The sequence below is a fragment of the Monodon monoceros genome, unplaced genomic scaffold (genome assembly GCF_005190385.1).
Source record: "Monodon monoceros isolate NGI ecotype Baffin Bay Population unplaced genomic scaffold, NGI_Narwhal_1 Super_Scaffold_7, whole genome shotgun sequence".
Taxonomy (NCBI): Eukaryota; Metazoa; Chordata; class Mammalia; order Artiodactyla; family Monodontidae; genus Monodon; species Monodon monoceros.
The window spans coordinates 60,031,691-60,058,542 of record NW_021703784.1 but is presented as its reverse complement, the minus strand read 5'-3'; the positions used below and the strand labels follow the sequence as shown (position 1 = coordinate 60,058,542).

The 26,852-nt window shown below is 42.3% G+C and overlaps 1 protein-coding gene across 2 annotated transcripts in view; it reads right to left on the bottom strand.

The window, feature by feature from the left end:
* The window catches only part of SYT9 (synaptotagmin 9), a 184,010-nt gene that overhangs the window by 123,526 nt on the left and 33,632 nt on the right, over positions 1–26,852 (bottom strand). For both annotated transcript variants that reach the window (XM_029208564.1, XM_029208563.1), the window contains exon 2: positions 1,078–1,432. In XM_029208564.1, coding sequence (XP_029064397.1) covers positions 1,078–1,432 — 355 coding nt within the window. The remainder of the gene's footprint in view (positions 1–1,077; positions 1,433–26,852) is intronic.

The window sequence follows — 26,852 nt, the reverse complement described above, 5'->3', positions numbered from 1 at the left end:
ACTCAAGCAAATATTTTCATTTTAAAGAAAGCTGCTTTCTGGGTCTCTTTTCCTGAGGTCTCTTATTGAGAGTGAATTTTTATATACAGTGATTCAGAACTGGCTGCTTAGCCTCAAAGCCACCTGTATGCGTCTGAGCCTTGCGAGAGGCAGGTCTCGACGATGATGATGATAGCAGCACTGAAAACAAAATGGCAGCTCAGGGTGTGGAGCCGGTGCTAGATGCAGGCCTGGGCAGAGCACGTGTGATGCACATGTTACCACCTCATTCTCAAAACCACCTATCACCGTTCCCCTCTCACAAGACGAAACAGAAACAGACGAAGGCTAAATAACGTGTCCAATATCATACTTGTAGGTAAAGCTAGTTCATTGGACCCCAGAGCCCTTGCTTTTTAATCACTGCACTATATTATTTCTCTACTGCGCAAGGGCACAGAGCATCCAGCCCATGGAAAGAGAGTGACAATGGGCCTGGGTACTCTGGAGACCTTGCAAAGCCTGGAGATGGACGAAGACCCCCAGCCAGTGTGTGGACTCTACAGAGAGCCTGTGTGTGACCGCTAGGCTAGGTCAGAGGCACGGAGAATCAACTCCATAGCACTATGAGAGCAGCACGGAAGAGTGGGTAAAAACTTGGGCTCTGGTGTTGTTTGAACCGGGGTTCAAACCCTGACCTGGGTGCTTACCAATATATGACTTTGTTTCTTAATCTCCCTGACTTCATCTCACAGAAGAAGTTTCTTCTTCTGTGAGATGAAAACAATAATAAGATCCATCTCACACAAAGTTGTGAGGGATAATAAAATAATACACATGAAGCGCTTAGATAGTCCTTGACATGGTAAACCTTAGCAATGTTAACTATTGTTGTTATGAACTAAGTACAGACTAAGCAGAGCTCAGGAACCTAACAGGAATATAGGAAGCATCAAGCTTTCCCATATTCATGTCTCTGATACCTAATGGACATGTGACAGGTTACAGGCTCCTCGGCTAGTCAATGCTACTGCTGCCAAGAGAAGGGAACAGGGTGGTGCTCGCCTTGCATCCAGAAAGGAAGGGGGCATTACTGACCGAGCTGATGAGGTTGTTGGCTCTGTGACTTGGCGCTGTACACGGACGCCATGGGCACAGTTCTCCCGGTCCCCTGTCTGGGTCGAGAGGGGAATGTCAGGGGAGGTGTGGCTGATCTTCATGGAGGAGTCTGGACAAGGGGTGGGAGGGTCTAGGAAGCCCTCACTGTTCTCCTGCTCGTTGGTCTCTGTGTCCATGTAGTTAAGAGGCTCCTGGTTGTTGTCTTTGCTACCAGAGAACAGGCCTCGTTCTCGCCACGGAACCCAGCAGAGTTTCCAAGACACGAAGAGAGACACGCCAAAGAGGGCGAGGCCACAGGCAGTGACCACAAGGGTCAGCAGGCTCACTGAGATATCTGCAAAGAAGCAAAGATCAAAGGTCAGTGGGATTGCTCCTCCCGTGCCCACCCACTGCACGGTGCGGGCAGAAAGACCCTCTCATCCATGCATCCGTCAGGAGTGATGGCAGAAGGCCAGGCTGGGCATGCCGCTGGGTCTCCCGACTCTGAGGCAGGGGCAATGAGGACGCAGGGGCAATGAGGACTCAGGTACGAGCGCAGAGGATGTAACACTCAGGCATGTTTAGAAACAAACAGCCTGCAATAGCAAGAGACAGGGTGCGTTCAGGGGACCAGGAATGCCCTGCAAGTCAACTGAGACCCTGGCCCTCGGCAATGCAAATCATTGATATTCCGGGAGCAGGATAACTTCAACTGTGCTTAAAAATTCCTCTGTCATCTCAGAGAGCAGTATAATTGTTTAAGTAACATATATATATATATATATTTTTTTTTTTTTTTTTGCGGTACGCGGGCCTCTCACTGTTGTGGCCTCTCCCGTTTCGGAGCACAGGCTCCGGACGTGCAGGCTCAGCGGCCACGGCTTATGGGCCCAGCCGCTTCGCGGCATGTGCGATCTTCCCGGACCAGGGCACGAACCCACGTACCCCGCATCGGCAGGCGGACTCCCAACCAATGCGCCACCAGGGAAGCCCAAGTAACATCTTTTTAAAACAAGAGAAATCAGAGTGCTTTTTTCCCCCCCTCTTTTTGATAGGAACTTTCAACGGTCTAAGCAAAATGAAGCTCAAGTCCTCCCAAACCCTCAAGAATACCCACCACCTGGTGGTCAGGTGCCCAGGACCCGGGGACGATCGTCATAGTTTGGGTTTCCCCAGTAGCAGAACTGAGACAAGTATTCAAGGGCAAGAGGTTTATTTAGAAGGTGAAGAAAACACAGGTAGGGAAGTAGGGAAGTGATCCAGGTAGGAGAGTAGGGAAGTGATCCAGGGGAGTAAGAAAGCAGCCAGTAAGGGGGGCTTTATCAAGCCAGTTACCACAGTGGGAGGCCAGAGGTTAAGCTGCTAGGGAGGGTCCACACGCTAGAGACCAGGGGACTGGGTTATTTATAACATCAACCCCTTCAGTCATTGATTTGAGGGCAGCTCTCAAGGGGCATTTCTAACCTGCAGCATGGGTGGCAAAGTAAGTTTCTGTGGCCAGAAAATTCCCACATTTCAAATAAATGCAGGGCTGGCCTTGGAGGTCAGCAGGCACGTGCTCAAGCGTTAACGGGGTGGGGTTTTGGTGGGGGCAACAACATCTGCCACGTGGACCGCAGCCCCATGGCCTCAGCTAGGGTCCATGGCAGTGCAGTGTCCAGGGGCTGTGCACCCAACTCTCAGAACAAAGCCCAACCCTCTTGAGGCTTCCACCACCCTACAGTAGAGCCAGGGAAGCTGAGGCATCGATCTGAACTCATTCCTGGCACTGTGGTGCTACAAACTCCTCCCTTTAAAGGACACCCCTAACTGCCCTTGATGGGCTCCATTACATCCTGGAGCCCCAAGGATTCTCCCCAGGTTCTGCCTTTACTGTCCATCATTAATACTTGTATTGCTTCAGCCAAAGTTTTCTGGCTGTCCATTACATGCCAGGGACTGTGCCAGGCTTTGGAGACACATGGAGAACGTGATAGACACATTCCTACCTTCACAGACTCATATTCTAGTGAAGGAGAAAATGAGGACTCAGTTACCTAATAGCCACAATTTCAACGATCCACAGCACACCGACAATCCATGACATGCGGCAGGTTGCGCCTCTGCTGAGGCCTATGCACGTGAACCCGTCCCGCAAGTCCCTTACCTACGGAGTCAAGCTGACCCCCTACTGTCCGTGTGCTTTTCAACATGACTCTGAAGGTACTTGATCATTCTTATGACATGATAAAACAATTTCTTCATGAGAAATTGCTCTTGACAGAAAGCCAGCTGCCAGGGCTGGTGATGGATCTACCGTATCTCCTCTATGCCTCCCAGTCAATCTTTGCCCTTGTGGCGAAACAATATTATGTTTCTGTTTGGAAACATGGGGGTTCCAGCTTCAGCATGGGTAACTGAGCTCAAAATCTTTGCTTATCTCATTTCTCTCCTTAAATATCACTGAAATGGGATATGCAAGCTATGTGACTACGGAAAGCAAGTCCAGGTACCTTCTATCCATCGGTGAACGAGTGATGCGGAGGAATTTCTGGGATTGTTTTAAAGGAAAAGCCAATCAGGGCTGAACACTTAACACAGGCAAATGAAGGGACACTGAGGGAAAAATAAAAATTAACTATCTCAAGTGCAGAGCAAAAAGGGCAGGGATGGGGGACAAGGAACAGAGTCAGTGGGGGCAAAGTACAGGGCCCCAGAAATCACACCTCATGGAGCCCCAACTTGAGGGGGAGGACAGCACGGTTTGGCCACAGGCTCCACGTGGTTCTGAGAGCTCACAGAGCAGGATGGAAAATTTGTCGGTGAAAACTTCCATGACAGGTGGTAGTACTGGGGGCACAGGGAAGCAGGAGGCCCCTCCCAATTAATCAGGCTGCCACAGCAAACATCGGCCCCCACCTCCTCCAACGAGAGCGCCACAACACAGCGAAACCCCTTAATACGTTCCGTAATCCAAACAGAGGCAAAACCCCCTCCCTACATCCTGTTAATCACTTCAGCACTGTCCTGACACAGACACCCCTAGGACAATAGCATAGGCTGGAGGAGGCATACAGCAGAAGGCAGTAAGGTTCAGGAGTGTGACGTGATAATTACATATTATTATTTACCAAATATTCACTCTTCCACACCATAGTGCCCCCTCCAAGGGAGGAGCATAAATCCAAACCCCCTGATGTTGGTCTTGGCCACGTGACTTGCTCTGGTCAATGAAATATGAGTAGATGTGGCCCATGCCACCTTGGACCAGAGGACTCTTGGGCTCCCACCTTCTGCTGTGAGAAGAAGAGGTCTTAACTGGGCTGATATTTCAGCCTGCGTGCCATAAAGGAAGACTTGTGGCATAGGCCCAAAGTCCAGAATGAGGAACACACTTAAACCTGACACACGGACTGGGGCAGGGCAGAAACTGATCCACAGATCCATGAGCAAAACGTAAATAGTTGATGTTTTATTTAAGTCACTAGGGTCTCAAAGGCGGTTGTCACCATGGCAAAAAGTTGACTAATAAACATGACCATATAATTTATTCTCCAAGACTAAGATACTTTTAAGAGGGAAAAGAGGCGGTATCAACAATCACATCAACAAGAGACTTGACCCAGGACTGTCCAGGACTACGGGCACCCTGCATTTAGAATCCCCCCTGAGCTGTGGAGTCATCACCTTGGTACAACATGGCCTCTCAGGGTTTACTTGGTGTTGGCAACATGCTAAAAATAAGGTAAATCCTGGGCCCACTTCTGCTAGTAACCATAGGGCCCTGACCCAGCTCAAGAACGATTCCAGCTTGTTAGCTGACTCCCAGCTCACACACCCAAAAAACGCCTTGCTCCCAAGTCCAGTCATGGGGGATCCATGAGAGCAGGGGTCTGGTCTGAGCAGGCATTCAGTGTACATCTGATGCAGCCCACCAGAGGGCCCTGTGACCGCTTCTGTGTTTACTGTGGGTTAAGGCTGTGGCCTGTAAACTCCAGGAGCCGCTAGTCACATTCACAGTCATGATAAATGTTTGTACATAGAGTTACTACAGAAAATGTCTGGCAAATAGCAAGAAGGCCTTTTCCTCATTCACACAAAGGGGCCAAGTAGGTGAGCAGGGGGCCAGGCAGCACCTGCCAGGAGAAACCAACAGCGACCCACACAGCCACACCAACCACTAAGCGTAACAGTCGGAACTTCTGCTTGCAAACAGCTCAGGGTGCCCTCTACACACTCTATTTGTACTTTTCTCTTTTTCCAGAAAGAATGACTAGAAAGTGCCTTCAGAGTCACTAAGGCCACACATACCACCCACCTCAGACCCACAGCCTCAGGAAAGGGAGTGGGAGAATCCACTGAGAATCACAAAATAGCTTTATTTAGAAAAAGAGTTCTTGCTTAAGTTAGGTTGTAGGTACATGGCCAATTGTTTTATTACTGATCTTTAAACTACATGTATGCTATACATATATATATATATGTATATTCTTTGGCATTTATGTATATTTTACAATAAAAATGGAAAAAAAACCCAGCACACAGCGACATCAAAAAGTTATTATTCTAACACAGTGACATCAGAAAGTTATTATTCTAAAGATATTTTTCTGAAGAATAGAAAAGTGTGATTGGTCCTTCTGTCAAAGAGGCAAGAGAATAACCAGCTGGTGATTCGGGGATGAAAGGAGGCAAATGGTAACCCAGTTGTGATCCAGATCCCCAGAGGGGTTGCTGGTTGGGGGTGACAGTGCATGAAACCGTACCCAGCGCTGCCATGGAGAACATCCCTCCAGGGAAGATGCGGAGTGGGGTGCCTGATCGTCAGAACCCTTTTCTGCTGGCTACTAGCCCTCACCACAGGACATGAGGTACTGCAGCACTATCCCTGGACACCAGGCACAAGACACCATGACACCCCTAGACCCAGCAGACACCCAGCTGGACACCTATGATTCCAAGGGATCCCTGCAAGCCTGAAGACTTGTTCTGGAATGACCAACATTACTGCCCAAGGAGCACAAAGCTTGAGCGCCTACACTGCATAAGGACAGAGGAACAGTAGTTGCCCCGCTGAACTGTGAAGCAACAGGAGGAGTTTATAAACTGATGATGACAAAATCATAGGACAAATGGGCCAAGTCAGCAACTTGAAGGAGGCTAACCAATCAAGCTGAGTCATCAGAATAAATGGCACGTGACATAAATTAATGCGAGAGGCAAATTAATTCCTATACTCAGTGAGATGTTTAAAATAGTGGCTACGAGGGAGAAGCATGGTTGCAGCAGTACCCAGAATCCGACATGCCTGAGGTCTCATCTGGTCTAACTAAGAAAAGGAGACTGTAGCCCTAGAATTCCACAGCCAGCCACATTATCACAAGAAGAAAGGAACGGCATTTTCAGCCATCAGTGACTAAGAAAATATACCATTCACCCACCCTTTCCAGCAATACAAGCTACGGAAATTCTCCAAATAAATAAAAATTTATTTCGGAATAGAGAACCCAAGAAGGGAAGGGCTTTCTAGATAAGATACGTACTTACATACTATGTATCACAAGAATTAGTGATAAGCAAAGAAGATAGTAAAAAGTGTATTAAATCTGAATAATTGCTGGTTTTGAGGTTATGACGTTTAATGAAACTGTTAAGGAAAGCAACACTTAAAAGAGCAAAGGAATGGTAACTATACACATAAATTCCAACAATTTCAACAAAACGTGGGAGATGGAAAAAGGAAGGAAGTAAAAACAAATTAAATGGCCTACATTGTGAGCAGGGAGAGATGACAGATACTTCAACTCGATGTTGATAAGGAAATATAGGTGCAAATATGTATATAAAATATTTAAGGGGGACTGTGATTCATAATGGTGCATATGCATATATATTTATCCATATATATCCTCTCTTTCCTGACACCCTGCCCCCATTAAATACTATGAAACAAATAAAAAGTATAAACAATCACAAAGAAAATAGCATGGGATGATCAGCAAACAAGGTTTTAAATTTTTTTTTCTGAAAGACAGTATGTGGATGGAGCTGTGGTAGAGGATGCCACAGGCCTCCCCCCGCCCCCCGCAAAATGCAGAGGGAGATACACCTCAGGGGCAGGCAACCTGGCCCACTAAACTCACACAGGCTCAGGACACAGACATTTCCAATGTCGTAGCAGCTAAGACTAAGATGTTGAGCTGAAAACAAGGGCAGTGACTGAAAATCTTCACCAAATACTGTCCAGTCTGGCTAGGGAGAAACCAAGGCAACTAGTATGAGAACTAGTGCCCAAGAGTAGAATCCTCCATATTCTTGAAAAAAAATGGAATTCCCTTATAATCCCCTTTAAGTAAACACTCCCTCATAGATACACAGCCTTATGGTCAGCTTTCCTACTGCCTCATTATTAAATATGACTAAATCGCAAAGGATCACCAGCCGTATAGAGAAATCTTACAGCAACATTAACATATAGAAGCAAAAAAAATGTTCCCAGAGGAAAGAGAGAGAACTCAGGAAGGAAACAGGAGCTCTTAAAAAAAATTTCATTCACAGGAAATTCCCACAATGTATTTCCATAAAATAAGGGTGGACGACTAGTAAATGGAATGGAGAATAAAATAAGACAAGCTTCGTAGGGACAAAATCCCATGATTGCTAAAACAAATAAAAAACTCAAAAGAGGGTAAAGTCAGGGAACATGTACCTGAATAGGAACCAAAGATTCAGGAAACTTAGGCAAAACAAATATGTGCTATACAATATGTACCCAGGAAGTCTAATAACTACGTTTTCCAGAAGGTTAGGACACAGAAGGTGAAGGTAAAAATCATCAATTAAAAAAAAAATTCCCTAGAATTGAAGGACCAATTGATAGGGGTCCACCGAGCACCTATAGTAAACTAACCCTACCTTAGGCCCCTTGGAAATTGTGAAATTTCCAAACATAAAAATCAGAGAAAAATCACAAAAGCTTAAGAGACCAAAAATAATATGAACTCAAAGACATTGGAACCATACCGGCATTGGACTTAAAAAATAGATAATGGAATAATGCCTGCAAACTTCTGAGGAAAAATTACGATCAAGTTAGAATTCTATACCCAAACACACTATCAATCAAGTGTGAGGGCCAAAAAAGTCACTTTCAGACTTACAAGAAGTCAGAAAGATTACTCTCCAGGCACCTATCATAGGAAGTTATTTGAGGATGAATGTGTGAGATTAAAATGAGATAGAACACTCCCTCTTGCGAGAGCACTGGAATCACAAATAACTGCTGAACAATCATCGACAGGAAGACACTGGAACTCACCAAAGAAGATACCCCACATCCAAAGACAAAGGAGAAGCCACAATGAGGCGGCAGGAGGGGTGCAATCACAGTAAAATCAAATCCCATAACTGCTGGGTGGGTGACTCACCAACTGGAGAACATTTATACCACACAAGTCCACCCACTGGAGTGAAGGTTCTGAGCCCCACGTCAGGCTTCCCAACCTGGGGGTCCGGCAACGGGAGGAGGAATTCCTAGAGAATCAGACTTTGAAGGCTAGCGGGATTAGACTGCAGGACTTCGACAGGACTGGGAGAAACAGAGACTCCACTCTTGGAGGGCACACACAAAGTAGTGTGCGCATTGGGACCCAGGGAAAGGAGCAGTGACCCCATAAGAGACTGAACCAGACCTACCTGCTAGCGTTGTGGAGGGTCTCCTGCAGAGGTGGGGGGTGGCTGTGGCTCACCGTGGGGACAAGGACAATGGAAGCAGAAGTTCTGGGAAGTACTCTTGGTGTGAGCCCTCCCAGAGTCTGCTATTAGCCCCACCAAACAGCCAAAGAGCCCAGGAAGGCTCCAGTGTTGGGTCACCTTAGGCCAAACAACCAACAGGGAGGGAACCCAGCCTCACCCATTAGCAGACAAGCAGATTAAAGTTTTACTGAGCTCTGCCCACCACAGCAACACCCAGCTCTACCCAACACCAGTACCTCCCATCAGGAAGCTTGCAAAAGCCTCTTAGATAGCCTCATCCACCACAGGGTAGACAGCAGAAGCAAGAAGAACTACAATTCTGCAGCCTGTGGAATGAAAACCACATTTGCAGAAAGACAGACAAAATGAAAAGGCAGAGGACTATGTACCAGATGAAGGAACAAGATAAAACCCCAGAAAAAAAAACTAAATGAAGTGGAGATAGGCAACCTTCCAGAAAAAGAATTCAAAATAATGATAGTGAAGATGATCCAGGACCTCGGAAAAAGAATGGAGGCAAAGATCGAGAAAATGCAAGAAATGTTTAACAAAGAACTAGAAGAATTAAAGAACAAACAAACAGAGATGAACAATACAATAACTAAAATGAAAAATACACTAGAAAGAATCAATAGCAGAATAACTGAGGCAGAAGAATGGATAAGTGACCTGGAAGACAGAATGGTGGAATTCACTGCCATGGAACAGAATAAAGAAAAAAGAATGAAAACAAATGAAGACAGCCTAAGAGACCTCTGGGACAACATTAAACCCAACAACATTCGCATTATAGGGGCCCCAGAAGGAGAAGAGAGAGAAAAAGGACCTGAGAAAATATCTGAAGAGATTATAGTTGGAAATGTCCCTAACATGGGAAAGGAAATAGCCACACAAGTCCAGGAAGCACAGAGAGTCCCAGGCAGGATAAACCCAAGGAGAAACACACCGAGACACATAGTAATCAAATTGACAAAAATTAAAGACAAAGAAAAATTACTGAAAGCAACAAGGGAAAAATGACAAGTAACATACAAGGGAACTCCCATAAGGTTAACAGCAGAAACTCTACAAGCCAGAAAGGAGTGGCACGATATATTTAAAGTGATGAAAGGGAAGAACCTACCACCAAGATTACTCTACCCAGCAAGGATCTCATTCAGATTCGATGGAGAAATCAAAAGCTTTACAGACAGGCAAAGGCTAAAAGAATTGGGCTCCACCAAACCAGCTTTACAACAAATGCTAAAGGAACTTCCCTAAGTGGGAAACACAATAGAAGAAAAAGACCTACAAGAACAAATCCATAAGAATTAAGAAAATGGTAATAGGAACATACATATCGATAATTACCTTAAACGTGAATGGATTAAATGCTCCACCCAAAAGACACAGGCTCGCTGAATGGATACAAAAACAAGACCCATATATATGCTGTCTACAAGAGACCCACTTCAGACCTAGGGACACATACAGACTGAAAGTGAGGGGATGGAAAAAGGTTCCATGCAAATGGAAATCAAAATAAAGCTGGAGTAGCAGTACTCATATCAGATAAAATAGAATTTAAAATAAAGAATGTTACAAGAGACAAGGAAGGACACTGCATAATGATCAAGGGATCAATCCAAGAAGAACATATACAATTATAAATATATGCACCCAACATAGGAGCACCTCAATACATAAGGCAACTGCTAACAGCTATAAAAGAGGAAATCGACAGTAACACAATAATAGTGGGGGACTTTAACACCTCACTTACACCAATGGACAGATCATCCAGACAGAAAATTAATAAGGAGACATAAGCTTTAAATGACACAATAGACCAGATAGATTTAATTGTTATTTATAGGACATTCCATCCAAAAACAGTAGATTACACTTTCTTCTCAACTGCACACGGAACATTCTCCAGGACAGATCACATCTTGGGTCACAACTCAAGCTTTGGTAAATTTAAGAAAACTGAAATCATATCAAGCATCTTTTCCGATCACAACACTATGAGATTAGAAATCAATTATAGGGAAAAAAACATAAAAAATACAAACACATGGAGGCTAAACAATACGTTACTTAATAACCAAGAGATCACTGAAGAAATCAAAGAGCAAATCAAGAAATACCTAGAGACAAATGACAACGAAAACACAGCGAGCCAAAATCTATGGGATGCAGCAAAAGCAGTTATAAGTTTATAACAATACAATCCTACCTCAAGAAACAAGAAAAATCTCAACAATCAAGCCTTACACCTAAGGGAACTAGAGAAAGAAGAACAAACAAAACCCAAAGTTAGTAGAAGGAAAGAAATCATAAAGATCAGAGCAGAAATAAATGAAATAAAAACAAAGAAAACAATAGCAAAGATCAATAAAACTAAAAGCTGGTTCTTTGAGAAGATAAAATTGATAAACCTGGGCTTCCTTGGTGGCGCAGTGGTTGAAAGTCCGCCTGCCGATGCAGGGGACACAGGTTCGTGCCCCGGTCCAGGAAGACCCCACATGCCGTGGAGTGGCTGGGCCCGTGAGCCACGGCCGCTGAACCTGCGCGTCCAGAGCCTGTGCTCCGCAATGGGAGAGGCCACAACAGTGAGAGGCCTGCATACCGCAAATGAAAGAAAAAAAAATTTGATAAACCTTTAGCCAGACTCATCGAGAAAAAGAGGGAGAGGGCTCAAATGAATAAAATTAGAAATGAAAGAGGAGAAGTTACAACGGACAACGCAGAAATACAAAACATCCTAAGATATTACTACAAGCAACTCTATGCCAATAAAATGGACAACCTGGAAGAAATGGACAAAATCTTAGCAAGGTATAACCTTCTGAACTAGGAAGAAATAGAAAATATGAACAGACCAATCACAGGTAATGAAATTGAAACTGTGATGATTAAAAATCTTCCAACAAACAAAAGTCCAGGACCAGATGGCTTCACAGGTGAATTCTATCAAACATTTAGAGAAGAGCTAGCACCCATCCTTCTCAAACTCTTCCAAAAAATTGCAGAGGAAGGAACACTCCCAAACTCATTCTACGAGGCCACTATTACCCTGATACCAAAACCATACAGAGATACTACAAAAAAAGAAAATTACAAACCAATAACACTGATGAATACAGATGCAAATATCCTCAACAAAATACTAGCAAACAGAATCCAACAACACATTAAAAGGATCATACACCACGATCAGGTGGGGTTTATCCCAGGGATGCAAGGATTCTTCAATATATGCAAATCAATCAATGTGATACACCATATTAACAAATTGAAGAATAAAAACCATATGATCATCTCAATAGATGCAGAAAAAGCTTTTGAGAAAATTCAACACCCATTTAGGATAAAAACTCTCCAGAAAGTGGGCATAGAGGGAACCGACCTCAACATAATAAAGACGATATACGACAAACCCACAGCAAACATCATTCTCGGTGGTGAAAAACTGAAAGCATTTCCTCTAAGATCAGGAACAAGACAAGGATGTCCACTCTCACCACTATTATTCAACATAGTTTTGGAAGTCCTAGCCTCAGCAATCAGAGAACAAAAAGAAATAAAAGGAATACAAATTGGAAAAGAAGAAGTAAAACTGTCACTGTTTGCAAATGACATGACACTATACAAAAAGAATCCTGAACATGCCACCAGAAAACTACTGGAGCTAATCAATGAATCTGGTAAAGTTGCAGGATACAAAATTAATGCACAGAAACTCTTGCATTCCTACACACTAACAACAAAAGATCAGAAAGAGAAATTAAGGAAACAATCCCATTCACCATTGCAACAAAAATAATAAAATACATAGGTATAAACTTACCTAAGGAGGCAAAAGACCTGTAGTCAGAAAACTATAAGACACTGATGAAAGAAATCAAAGATGACACAAACAGATGGAGAGATATACCATGATCTTGGACTGGAAGAATCAACATTGTGAAAATGACTATACTACCCAAAGCAATCTACAGATTCAATGCAATCCCTAACAAACTACCAATGGCATTTTTCCACAGAACTAGAACAAAAAATCTTAAAGTTTGTATGGAGACACAAAAGACCTCAAATAGCCAAAGCAGTCTTGAGGGAAAAAAATGGAGCTGGAGGAATCAGACTCCCTGACTTCAGACTATACTACAAAGCTACATTAATCAAGACAATATGGTACTGGCACAAAAACAGAAATATAAATCAGTGGAACAGGACAGAAAGCCCAGATATAAACCCACGCACCTACGGTCAACTAATCTATGACAAAGGAGGCAAGGATATACAATGGAGAAAAGACAGTCTCTTCAATAAGTGATGCTGGGAAAACTGGACATGTAAAAGAATGAAATTAGAACCCTCCCCAACACGATACACAAAAATAAACTCAAAATGGCTTAAAGACCTAAATGTAAGACCAGACACTATAAAACTCTTAGAGAAAAACAAAGGAAGAACACTCTTTGACATAAATCACAGCAAGATCTTTTTTGATCCACCTTCTACAGTAATGGAAATAAAAACAGAAATAAACAAATGGGACCTAATGAAACTTAAAAGCTTTTCCACAGCAAAGGAAACTACAAACAAGAAGAAAACACAACCCTCAGAATGGGAAAAAATATTTGCAAACGAAGCAACGGACAAAGGATTAAACTCCAAAATATAGGGAGGGAGGGAGATGCAAGAGGGAAGAGATATGGGAACATATGTATACGTATAACTGATTCACTTTGTTATAAAGCAGAAACTAACACACCATTGTAAAGCAATTATACTCCAATAAAGATGTAAAAAGAGAAAAAAAAAACTCCAAAATATATAAACAGCTCATGCAGCTCAATATCAAAAAAACAAACAACCCAATCAGAAAATGGGCAGAAGACCTAAATAAACATCTCTCCAAAGAAGACATACAGATAGCAAGAGGCACATGAAAAGCTGCTCAACATCACTAATTATTAGAGAAATGCAAATCAAAACAACAATGAGGTGTCACCTCACACTGGTTAAAATGGCCATCATCAGAAAATCTACAAACAAAAGATGCTGGAGAGGGTGTGGAGAAAAGGAAGCCCTCTTTCACTGTTGGTGGGAATGTAAATTGATACAGCCACTATGGAGAACAGTATGGAGGTTCCTTAAAAAAGTAAAAATAGAATTACCATATGATCCAGCAATCCCACTACTGGGCATATACCCAGAGAAAACCATAATTCAAAAAGACACATGCACCCCAATGTTCACTGCAGCACTATTTACAATAGCCAGGTCATGGAAGCAACCTAAATGCACATCGTCAGACGAATAGATAAAGAAGATGAGGTACATATATACAATGGAATATTACTCAGCCATCAAAAGGAACGAAATTGGGGCTTTTGTAGAGACGTGGATGGATCTAGAGACTGTCACACAGAGTGAAGTAAGTCCAAAGGAGAAAAACAAATATCGTATATTAACGCATATATGTGGAATCTAGAAAAATGGTACAGATGAACCGGTTTGCACGGCAGAAATGGAGACACAGATGTAGAGAATAAACGTATGGACACCAAGGGGGGAAAGCTGCGGGGGGGGTGTGTGTGGGGGGGGGGTGTGTGTGATGAATTGGGAGATTGGGAATGACATGTATCCACTCATGTGTATACAATTGATGACTGATAAGAAACTGCTGTATAAAAAATAAATAAAATAAAATTCAAAAATTAAAAATAAAATGAGATAAAAGACATAGTGCACAGGGAAAATTACACTCCTCTCAGAAGACCAGTGAAGGAAGTCCCTGCAAGAAAGCTGAGCGGCAGGCCTGGAGAGGAGCCAGTGCAGCCTAGAACAGGAAGACTGCGTTCTAGAAAGGAGTCCTCCTCAGATAAAAAGGATTTGAAAAGATAAAAATGACAAGATGGAGGGTTTCGTTTTTAATAACATCATCAATTGTCTTAAAATAGCATAAAAAAAGAGAGAAATTAGGAATTCCAGGAGGAAACTTTTAAAGGAAAAATAATCATAGTATTATTTTTCACATATACCTCGACAAAGTATACCTCTTGATTCTGCACTAAATAAAATTTTATGTTCATAATAACACAGACACCATTTATTGATTCTCAACTCTTAGAATCAAGCAATAGATGAAGCATGGAGGACTTAAGTATAGTTGTAGAACAGAGTGGAAATGTTTCCAACTTTGACAGTTTAAAATTAATAAAAGTGATGTCAAAAATTAAGAGGTAGAAAGAGGAAAGAAGCTGAAGATAAGGTTACAGGTTGCCTTCCAAAATGAGGGAACAAGAGAAATTGTCTATAGTTGATAGATAATATCAATATATATATAGATGTGTTTATAAAATTGAAATATGATTTAAAATATATTAGTTTCAGATGTACAGCATAGTTATTCAGTATTTTTATAGATTGTACTCTATATATTGCTGTTCTACGCTAAAATTATTTTTACATTAAAAGCCATGTGGAGATAGAGCAAACCATTTCTGTTGGGATGAAAATAGAAGGGACTTTCACTGCTGTGTTAACTTTTTACAATGAGCTAGTATTACTGAGAAAAAAATGAAAAACATTTTTGAAGCTGCTGTAGTACATGAAGTATATGTGGTTTAGCACATTCAGGTGAACTTGGGTCTGTAATCCCCAAACATTGCTGAAAACAGTCCTTATTTAATGCTGCTCCTTGTTTGTGAGGAACAAAAAGAATAAAAATCATGATAGTCATTATAATAATGATAATCTCAGTTCCCCAGCACAGTTTTCCTTCCAAATCAAACCCATAAAAGACATCTACTCTTGTCTGCTCATCTTTGTTCAGACTTTTAGATTTATGAACAAAATATCAACAGACTGACACAGGCTATCAACTTTTTACTTTGCTAACACCGACTTTAAAACAAATAAGTCTTTACTACCGCGCTCATTTCATATAAGAAAGGTTGTTTTAACACCAAATGACATTCCCTTAAAATACTATATTGAGCTTTATGAATAAAACCATTATACTGTCCTTATTTTGTCAATTGCTTCAGAGTTGTGAGAACTTTGTCCTGGATAAATAAGGAAGCAAAAATTGGGAACCACTGTCCTAGTCCCCTGGATGTCAGTCCTGCCCCACTTCTACTTCTTACAGCAACAATATAGCTCAGGGCAAAACAGGAAAATAGAAGACATTTTTGATTCCCACCCCAGCCTTCCTGTCCTGATCTCTCCCCCTTCAACTGCTCTTCCAACCCTGTGATGTCCCAGAAGACTGGAATTCTCAAAGGGATTATGTTGGAACCTAAAGATTTGGTGTCTGTGTCTAGTCCTTTCACGCCCACAGGAAACTTATGGTGACAGCAGAGAGGAGCAGTGTGGATGCTCAGAATGAATCAAGGTGTTTCCAGGGCAGCCAAGGTAAACCTGGAATCACAATTGAGGAGGGAAGCAAAAAAGATCAGAGCTGGAAAAGTGGTGCTGAGCATTGAGAGTGAGGTGGATGGGACATGAAAAGGGAGAGGAAACTCATTGTCAGAAGCTGGGATGATAGGAGCTGGTTCAAAAGAATGGTGCAAAATGAAGTAAGGCCAGTGGCTCAAGATCACTGATATGTTCGCTAACATATGACTTATCTTTTTGCAAAAGGATTTGAGGCAGCTTTAAAATACAATGCAGCAAAGTAGGAGAAACTTCCCAAGGAAATCAGGGACAAAGAAAAATAAAATTAAAATGAAGGTGAAGTCAGGGGGAAGGTAAATAGCCAAAATGCAAACATGAGGCTCTGTAAAGTTGCCAGAGGCGGCTACAGAATGGGCTCCCAGCAACCCCCTTATCATAGAAAAGAAAGAAATATAACCAATGACATGATTCGGCATCTAAAACACTACACAATTAAGAAAATTTATGAGACAAGGAAAATCTGGACCAGAAATGTAATGCTGTTAAGAGATGATTATTTACTTTTAGATATGATAATTGTATTGTGGTTATGTTGTATAGATATGGAAACATTCAAATGATATCATGCCCGGAATTTGCTTCAAATTATAGATGAAACAAGATTGACCATGGGTTAATACTTGTTGAAGCTGAATAATGAGTACATGGGGCTTATTATTCTCTCTACTTCTGAATATGTTTGACAATTTCTTAACACGAAACAAAACATGTTTTGGTTGGGGAAAAATGTTGATTTCTGACTTCAGTCTTAAGACATTCTTATTTAATATGTCTTGGGTGAGAGTCCCTTAATCTCCATTTTTAACAAGCATCTCAGATCTCAGATTTATCTGATGCCAATGGTCTATAGAGAACACTGACTAAACAAGAGCAAGTAAACATTATATATATGAGTTCAGAACACAAGATGCTCTCCTGATCCTAAAACAATTGTGTCTTGGGGGCCTAAAAAAGACAACACTGGGAAATTTAGTTAGACAATCAGGTTATGGAGAACTTGAAGATATCACATGGTACCTTGTAGGGAAAGTGGTAATATAATTAGATAGAGGAAACAGCCAAGACCAGACAGCTCTGACGATGAGATGTCAGGTGTTTCAGGAAACTGAATCAATGTGGAAACACTGTATTAGAAGAAACCTTAAAGATCATCCAGAACTATCTACGTCAGAATTCCTTCATCAACAGTCCCTTCCATGTGACCACGAGACCTTCACTGAATACATTATTTTCTGTATTTTTTTAAACTTAATACAATGAACATGTATTACTTTGCAATTTTAAAAGGTAATAATAACAATAATAAAACTTTTGCATTAAAAAAATCACAGAACTCTGGAGTTATCCAGTGAAGGGGAACTTAGCCCCACACACACCTCAATAGCCCAGAGGGTGACCCTTATCTTGGACAGGAAGTATGTAATAGATGCTAGGCTACAATTAGATGCTTTGGTGTTTAAATGATTGAACTAAGTTGTTTGGGAGATGCGATCTTGCAGAGACCTTGCTCCAATTACACTGTAGGCACCAAAGCACAGTAGTTAGAAACACAAGTTCTACAAACATACAGTCAAGGTCTTGCAGCCCAACATCAGTTGTGCAACATGAGATAAATCTCTCAGCATCTTGTTTTCTCATAGTAACGTTGGGATATTAATAATATTTACCTCTTGGAGTTGTACTGAGTGCTTAGAAAGGTACTGGCAGTCAATAAATTTAAGTTACTGCTTTTTGGGTTTTTTCATGAGGTGTCTCAGGACTCAGCCACTCCATATCTAGACTTATTCTTACTGCCAAGAAGTGGTCACCATGGTTAGTGAATAGCGAGGCTTCCCACAGCCTTATGAAATGGGCTGGTAACAAGCAAACGTTAGGCCCCAAATGGTGCTTATTGAGCTGAATTACTGAGAACAAGAGAAGCTTCTACGGAACACCTGATATTTGCTAAGGACCAAACCAGGGGTACAAAATAAATAAGACTAGGCCCTGCCCTCAAGGAGCCACTAGTCCTTTTAGTAATGCTATTTACAATTCAAAGTGCTACTGAAACCAAGAAGTGAGGGATATGTAACCCAATGTGGGGTTCAGAGAAGGTGTCCCATAAAATAGGAGTGAGCCAGGTCCTCTTATAACCACTTCTCTTACACAAAGGTAAAACCCAGGTCACTTGGGCATTGGTCACTTGGTGGTCAAAAGCCTTCACCAGAAGGGAAGGCCATGGTTTCTGCATATGGCCCCCATGTTGCAGAGGGCACAACTTGCTCAACTGTACATGGAGGCCCCAGTAAAGACCTGGCATGTTCCAAGGGCTCATGGACCAGCTTTGCCACCATTTATATTTTGTGACCTTGGGTAAGTCACTGCCCCTGTATGGTCTTCCTCATCTATTCTAAAGGGCCTGGGAATGGCTCTCACATTCTGTGGTTCCCATGAACCTGCCAAATGACCTTGAATTCACAGCAATGTCTGTCTAGAGCTAAAGCCATTGTAATAACTCCTATTAGTGACCACAAGCCAATGGGTGCTCTCCAACTGGAGGCTATGTTTTAGGGCCATTCTTGATTTTCATTCTTGCAGCAGACATGAGGTTCTCTAAGCTCATGGAAAAATACTGGCTCCTAGTGCAAATTGCAAGGATTAAGGAGCATTAACTTGGGCCTGCAGGAGCCATACCATTATTAAGGTACTGAGCCAAGTAAACAGAGCACTCTACGACCTTAACTCTAAGAAGCCCATGGACTGGTAAAATGAATTAAGGCATGGTAATTAGCAAATGGCGTAACTGCATTTTCCTTGCAATTGACATAAAAGGAGGAGCATATTTAATAGGACTGTGTCTCTTGCCCTGTTGGGCTGCACCCCGCAGGCCTACAAGGCCTGTCCCCGCCCAGCTTCAAGACTGAAGAAAGAACCCAGAGTCAGCAACAGAGACATCAATGTTCTAATGGATGGACATCAATGGTTTAACGGATAGGGGGAGCTTACATGTCTGAAGCAAGGTCCTGGAGTGACTCCCCACCGTTTGTGGCTGAGGGCAGGTCATGGCGTCAGGCTTGGCTCCAGGGGCCAGAGTGGTGGTGGGGGATTACCACTTATAGGGAGAATTGACATCAGGCTGGCTCATCAGTTACCAGGGAAACCAGCAGAGGGGCGTGCCTCTCACCGCCCCTTTGATAAGCTATTGTGGATGATCATTAGCTAGCACCCGGGCCAAGTATGTAGGAAGGTCAGTCCTCTGAGTAGGGTGTAGGTGAAGCAGGCACTGGTCAAGCCGGGGATGTATAGAAAACAGTCATCCTGAATGGTCCCACCATACAGGCCCTCAGATCCTTTCCTCAGAAGGCTGCCCAGGCGGTTCTGCCTATGTTAAGGAAACAGCTGGCCTAAAATTAGCATTGAGAGAACACTTTCTGTTGCACCTTCTATTTGTAAAGTGCAGCCTCTTCCGTGTGACCAGCGCCTCTTCACACTGCCATCACCCCTCTGCCTCAAGGAGTTGGAGCAGGGGCTGCTCAGGCTATGTAGAGATTGGAGCTGCAAACACTAAGAAATGGGTTTTGATTCTTGTGTCCATAATCCCTGACCTCCCAATCCTGTTGCACCTGGGCCCCCGCTGTCTGCGTAACAGGAAGGCTCAGGAACTATCCTCAGGTTTGCAACTGGGTTTCCATTCTCTTTTCATTCTCTACAGAAATTATTTAATTGGAAAAAAAAAATCCATGTAAGAAAGTATTTTACCAGCCACTGTAGCTTCATTAGAAGCGCTTGCAAAATCTACAGTGTTTTCTGTATCATGGGATTCTGGCCTGTGCAAAGTAAACGAAAACACTCAGATGTGCTAGTGTTCTTGAGAAATAATAGACAATCTGATGTGCAGGGTTTTAGACAATGGGGACTTTTTTACCTGAAAAGAACACCATGAAACAAATCTTAAGAACATGTGGGGACCAGACACAGGCCCAAGAGGTCGGCAACCTTCCTTGGTGTGTCTGTGGGAAATGGGAGCCCAGGTCCAGCCAGCAGTGGAGGGAGATGGGAGTGGGTACCCCGGAGGCCTGGTGTCCAGCTCTATTACTTTCTATAAGACTCTGGGCTGCCTGCAACCTCTTCTCTTTAGAAGCCATTTCTCACCTCCAAAATGGGGGGAGAAATTCCTCCCCACCTGGCTCTTTTGAAAATTAGGTGCACCTGAATCCATACGAGTGCTTTCAAGTAGTGTTGCTTAGAATTCTTTTTAAGCCGAGCACTGCTGCATTGGCCTAAGAATTCACACCTCCCACAGGACCCCTTTCCAAACTCTGTTAGAGTTTCCCAGGTTAGATCTGGTCTTGCTTTGATCCAATTAGTCTTTAAACCTATCATCTACTCTGTGGAACAGGATCAAAAGGTTTCTGACAACCACCTTTGTGAACCAACATTTAGAAAAAAAATCTCTCAAAGCAATGTGTAATGTTAGGGTGGGAATGCTTCTTCCCATTCCTGGCTCCCCTGAAGAGTGACTTTTCCCTAAATGCTCCTGGTCACTTCTCCCACGTCTTCCTGCTCCATTCAGAGGAGAAGTGAGTTACTCAACCAGACAGCTCAGGGTGGCCCTACCTCTCCCTTCTACTTGATATCTGTCTGCCTGCACAGGGTATGGTGCATTTCCTGGTAAGTCTGTTACTGCTCTGGACCCCAGAATTACACAGACTCGATCTCCTGTTCTTCCTCAGTCATAGCTGGACACCTGCAGGACAAGGCCTTGACCCTTACTTACACTTATGGCCTGGCTTAGAGCAGTCCTGGGCACATGCTCTCTGGGTCTATACAGGTAAGGCCGGAGGACAGCCAGGCTTCCATTAGCATGAAGGGAATTACATGGGCAATATTTTTCTCATAGCACAATCGTTCGGTAAGAGACAGGATATATGAGGAAATGACGTGGAGTCTGGGTGTAGACTTGTTTTTAAACACACGTGAGACATATGGTTATGGCCAACATTAACCCTAGAAATATCTCTCCTGAGAAACAGTTCCAAGCCACAAGGCTACTTAAAGTCAGAACAGAAAGTGGACTCCTGGTTCAAAGTCTTCCTTATTTTTTTTTCTTCTCTTCTGTCTGCCTTGAACCTTGGTCCATGACTAAAGACACATACTCTCTTATAACATATAACCTCTTACTAGCTTGGACTTCTATGCTTGAAATCCTAATGTACCCCCAGGTCATGAATCTGCCTGTGCTAAAAGCATGATCAAGCTTAGATTATCAGCACTCGATTAAAGGAATGGGCTCTTCTGTCTCTGCATTTAACCGGCTATTTTCTAATGATTGTGTTTTTTAAGCCAATTTCCTTTTAGTAAATATTTCATGCTGCTGAAATGAAGATGGTTTCTTTTAAAACGCTAATTTTCATCAGTAGTCATGGATAGAAACTGGCATTTATTCCTCATCAGAATGATGAATAATACTGCTGTATGACCAAGAAATGTAGTAATTGTTCTAAAGAGCACTGGCAAAAAAGATAGAGCCCTTTGATTTCAATACAAATTACTCTTAATTTTAACTGGAAGACACCAACTCTTCTCAGAAGCATTCTCTTTAGGACTGCCCTCTCCACGAGTCACAGAAATTCTGCCTGATGGCCGTGTTGACAAAGCCACAGCTATGAGCAAGCACTGATGGTTTTTCCTAAGACGTTTCTGCAATCCTCACTTCCCTATAAACCAGGTAGGTTTCTTTTTTCATTTTTTTCATTGTGGTAAAATCTACATACTATCTATCATTTTCACCATTTGTAGGCGTACAGTTCAGGGCCGTAAGTACAATCACATCGGTATGCAGGCATCATCACCATCCATCTGTAGAACTTTGTCATCACCCCACACTGAAATTCCATACCTATCAAACAATAAACCTCCCATTCTCTTCCTCCCCAACCCCCGGCTCCTGGTAACCACTCTTCTGCTTTCTATCTCCATGATAAATCAAGTAGTTTGCCTCCCCATAATGAAAGCTGGTTACAAGATAGGCCCAAAGGTACATAGAGAAGAACTGGAGATGATCACAGCCAGAAAGCACAGGCAGGCTGCTAGATGAACACTGAGAAAAGAGGAGAGTCTGGGGCACATCCCAAATGATGCTTTGAGACTGAAGTAGGGAAAGGGGCCACAAACAGGTGTTCCACTAACAATCTCCTGGTCCCCTGATCCTGGATGCAAATGTACTCTCCTGAGGATGCACAGAACTATTCCCACTTTTCTGGGACTCATCAGCATCGTGTACCACTAGGGGTCCAAGTGGCATTGCCATGGGACACCCCCTATACAACCTGGGCTTGAGATAGGAAAAGTTTTTCCCTAAAGACCAAAAGTGTGAGCACTGGATACAGGAGTAAAGAAGAGCCCAAAGAGCAACAGTAGAGAAGGCAAGGTTCTCACACTGAAAGGGGTAGAAGAAATTGAGGCTGGATCACTAGCGGTAGATTAGGCAGGAGCCTACAGACAGAGCAGAGATTAGCAGGAAGCCAAGGCAAGGAGAACAGGGACAGCGTCCGAGGAGAGAAACAGCAAAAGCAGCAAGTATGGATTAGAGGGATGACAAAAGCAGCAGGCTCAGCTGAAAGACAGCAAAGCCAAAGGAAGTGCCTCATTTTATGTGGGGTATTATTCTCCTCCATATCCTTCACGGGAGACTCACAGGAAGATACAAGAAGTAGAATGACAGGGGCCCTTCCTATCCCTTGGCAGGTAAAGGCTGCTGATACAGCAAGCCTACATATAAAATATGCTAAAGTACATCCACCTAGGCCCACAAGTTGGTGATATTCAAGGAGATATTTGGGTTAATAATAAATGAAACAAATAAGTCTTGAAACTATCGGAGAAGATGAGACATTACTATTATAAAAATTGAAGAGAATTACTGAGCAAGGGGAAGATTGATGGAGTTAGGTTTTTAACAAATGCACATAACTCCACAGCTTCACTAAATACCAATACTAGACAGGTACATAGTCCCTCTCCACCCTTCTGCCAAAGTGCTTCGGATGAAGTACCCCACAGAGCCTGGGGTTCCTCCTGGGTTTTCCCAGGGCCCTAACAGTCACATACCGATTCCCACAGTTGTGACTCTGGGAGTCTGTGTCAAAAGACCCTTGGACAACCCTGCAGAATTAAGTCTAGGGAGCATCTCTGCCATTTGCCATGCTACCATGAGGATTTCTTCTACTGTAAACATAGGGTCTGGTATATGTCACTTGGAAGGCATGGCACATCAGAGCTTAAACAACTCCACTTTCATAAATAACTTATAAAAAGTGTACAAGGAAATGGGATGAAAGCATAAGGTGTTTGATCATCTTCATAACTTACATACTACCTTGGGAACTTCTGCATGTTTTCTGCTTTATAATTTGTTAGAAACTAGAAGGGAGCCCCTTTCACTGCCCCAAAATGAGAAAGAAGTTACAATTAGGTGTCATCACTATTAATCAAGTTAGGTATAAAATAAGGGTGCAGATTATCTCAAGGTGAAGAATGTTACGAGTGAGGAGTTTGACCCATTTCTAAGACAGGGAGTCACTCAATTACTTCTCACATCCTTGAACAGTTAAGGATTGAGGCACCCTTAAGGATTCATATCCCAAGGATTCACAACATCAGTGAACTGAGGAGTCAATGTGGATAATTACATCCAGTTACTACTGAATGTTATCTTGAGAAGAAGCAAGTGAACTCTGCTGAAAACCTCTTCTGACTAGTGTTCGTCACAGAGTTCTGAAGCTTCCACTTATGAACATATAAAAAGAAACATTAAATTAATATGGGTATTGAAAGGAGAGAGAAACCCACCTGATCTTTTGCCTCAAAATTCCCCTAAAATAGGGTCTAGGGATAGCTTCTGCTATAGACTGAGTGTCTGCGTCCCCACCAAAATTCATATGTTAAATCCTAACAACACCCAATGTGATGGTATTAGGAGGTGGAGTCCTCACGAAAGGGATTAGTTCCCTTATTAAAGAGACCCAGGAGAATTCCCTCATCCCTTCACTCACGTGAGAACACAGAGAGAAGGCACCTTCTACGAGGAAGTGGGCCATCCCCACACACCGAATCTGCCTGCACCTTGATTTTGAACTCCAAGCCTCCAGAACTGTGAGAAATAAGTTTCTGTTGTTTGCAAGCCACCCAATCTATGGTAATTTGTTTATAGCAGCCCAAACGGACTAAGACAACTAGGTCCCTTGAGGAGGTAGTAACATAATCCAACGGCCTGAGTAAACTCACACTGTGGGGTCTTCTTGTTTCTTAATGTTCAAACTCCACAGTCAGATGAGGGGGAGGGTGTGGAAATGATGGTAAAGGGAAAAAAGTATGAGAAGTGGGAGGAGAGAACAAAAGATTTACCCATACTAAAGTATTCTGCGGTAGATGTCTGCCTTCTAAGACAAAGTTGGATGTAGAGCAGAGACAAAAAGCAGTAGAGAAGCTAGGAAACATAGAGGATTAACCTAGAAGGCCACCCAAAATATAAAACTGATAAAACAGAGGGCAGGAAATTCTCATAAAGATAAAATAACATTTCCCAAACTGAAAGGACATAAGGTTTTTGATTACAGTAAATGTCTCAGGAAATGCTGGGCAAGGTGAATGAAAATGGGCATACACCCAGACACATTGCGGTGAAATTTCAAAGTCCGAAGGCTAGAGAGAGCACCATAGAGACATCTAGATGCAGGCTGCCTTCGGACTTCTTTTAAGCAATTCTATAATGCAAGAAGACCATAAAACAGTACCTTGAAAATTCCAACAGAAAATGATTTTCATTATAGAATGTATGCTCAGCCAAATCATCCATAAAAATGAGGGCAAAATAAAAGCATTTTTAGAAATGCAAGGACTGGTTATTTATATCCTATGCCCGTCTTCTGAAAAGTTTACTTGACGATGTACTCCAGCTAAATGAAAAAAAAAAAAAAAATGGAATTGAAGAAAGAGAAAGTAGGGAAATGAATAAAAGTGTACCTAACTTTTAAGTGCCAGTAGTATGGGGTCCCAGGACATCAGCTCTGTGTAGGTTAGAGAATATTTTTAGATGGAAGCAGAACTCCTAGGCAGAATACCATCAAGAAGAAAGTGGGTTCCCAATATCAAATGTATGATTGAGAGACTGGGTATATTTAATAATTTAGAAATATGCTTCTCTTTGTTTATAAAATATCCTAAGCATTTTATAATAGAAAATATTATAAAATAGTCTAAGAAACACAAAATGCCAGAAAAGAAAGTAACAGTCAAATATCAAACCAATTAAAATATGACCAGATTTTGAACAACTGACAGCCTACAGCTGAAGACTCTGGATATAGAAACTGAATGCTTCAGGAGGCACAAGATTAACAATATAAAACTGTGCCTCCTTTCCCGAGGGTCCAATCACACTTCATGGCTCAGCAGTTACTAATTTTTACAAAATCACAATATTGTAATAGCAATAACAATAGCTCCACCTTTGAGTGCCTAACAAGTGCCAATGCTGTGATAAGCATCACTTATGTGCTAATTCATAAAACCCTATGATTATCACAATTTAACAGATGAGGAAACCTAGGTACACAAAGGTAAAGCAAGTTGCTGAAGGCTATTCTCAATCACCGAACTCTAACAGTAGAAGCTAATAAAACTCTTAGCTAATGTGCTGGTACCAGTTAATTGAAAAAGTCACTTAACAGAAAAAACCACCCCCCCTTATACCTGAAATATCTTATTTTAACGTAAACATTTTATTCTAACCTAAAATATTAAGTTACCAATCCTTTGGTATAGGGTAAAGTTCTTTTCTTTGCATATGAGTTCTTTGATTATAGTTTTGTGTTGTCTTTCTCACATCAAAAACACCCATAATGCAGTTTGCGCTCAACTTGAGTTTGTTTAAAGTAGAATAAAAAGTTAAAGATATTTGTGAAGCAATCTGAGAATCCTTTTAGTTTTTTTTTTTTTTTTTTTTTTTTGCAGTACATGGGCCTCTCACTGTTGTGGCCTCTCCCGTTGCGGAGCACAGGCTTTGGACGCACAGGCTCAGCGGCCATGGCTCACGGGCCCAGCGGCTCCGCGGGATGCGGGATCTTCCCGGACCGGGGCACGAACCCGTGTCCCCTGCATCGGCAGGCGGACTCTCAACCACTGCGCCACCAGGGAAGCCCCAGATTTTTATCATTGTTTTCAACCTTTCATAAATGCTCCTCCACTCCTCATTCAGCACCATTTAAAAACATAAGGCCTTTACTGAGTCTTAGAAGCATTCGATTCTGTTTTCACAGAAACAAGTCTCTTTTAGTATTTATATTTCATCAGTATACATAATATTTAATTAAATTATATAATCGCAATAATAAGTACAACCAGAATAAACAAGTTTTGGAACAAAAATAACTGCTTCTTTGTAAGCATTCAGCTTAATTTATGGGAGCAGGAATAAAAGGGAACAGCAGTGAATAGCCAGCTATCTGTGAGCACTCAGCCGGTAACAATATTTACTGCAATGTTTTCTAGAAGAAACTGAAAGCTCTGATAATTACAGCTAGTTAGATAACCGGAAGTTAGTTAAGAAAGCT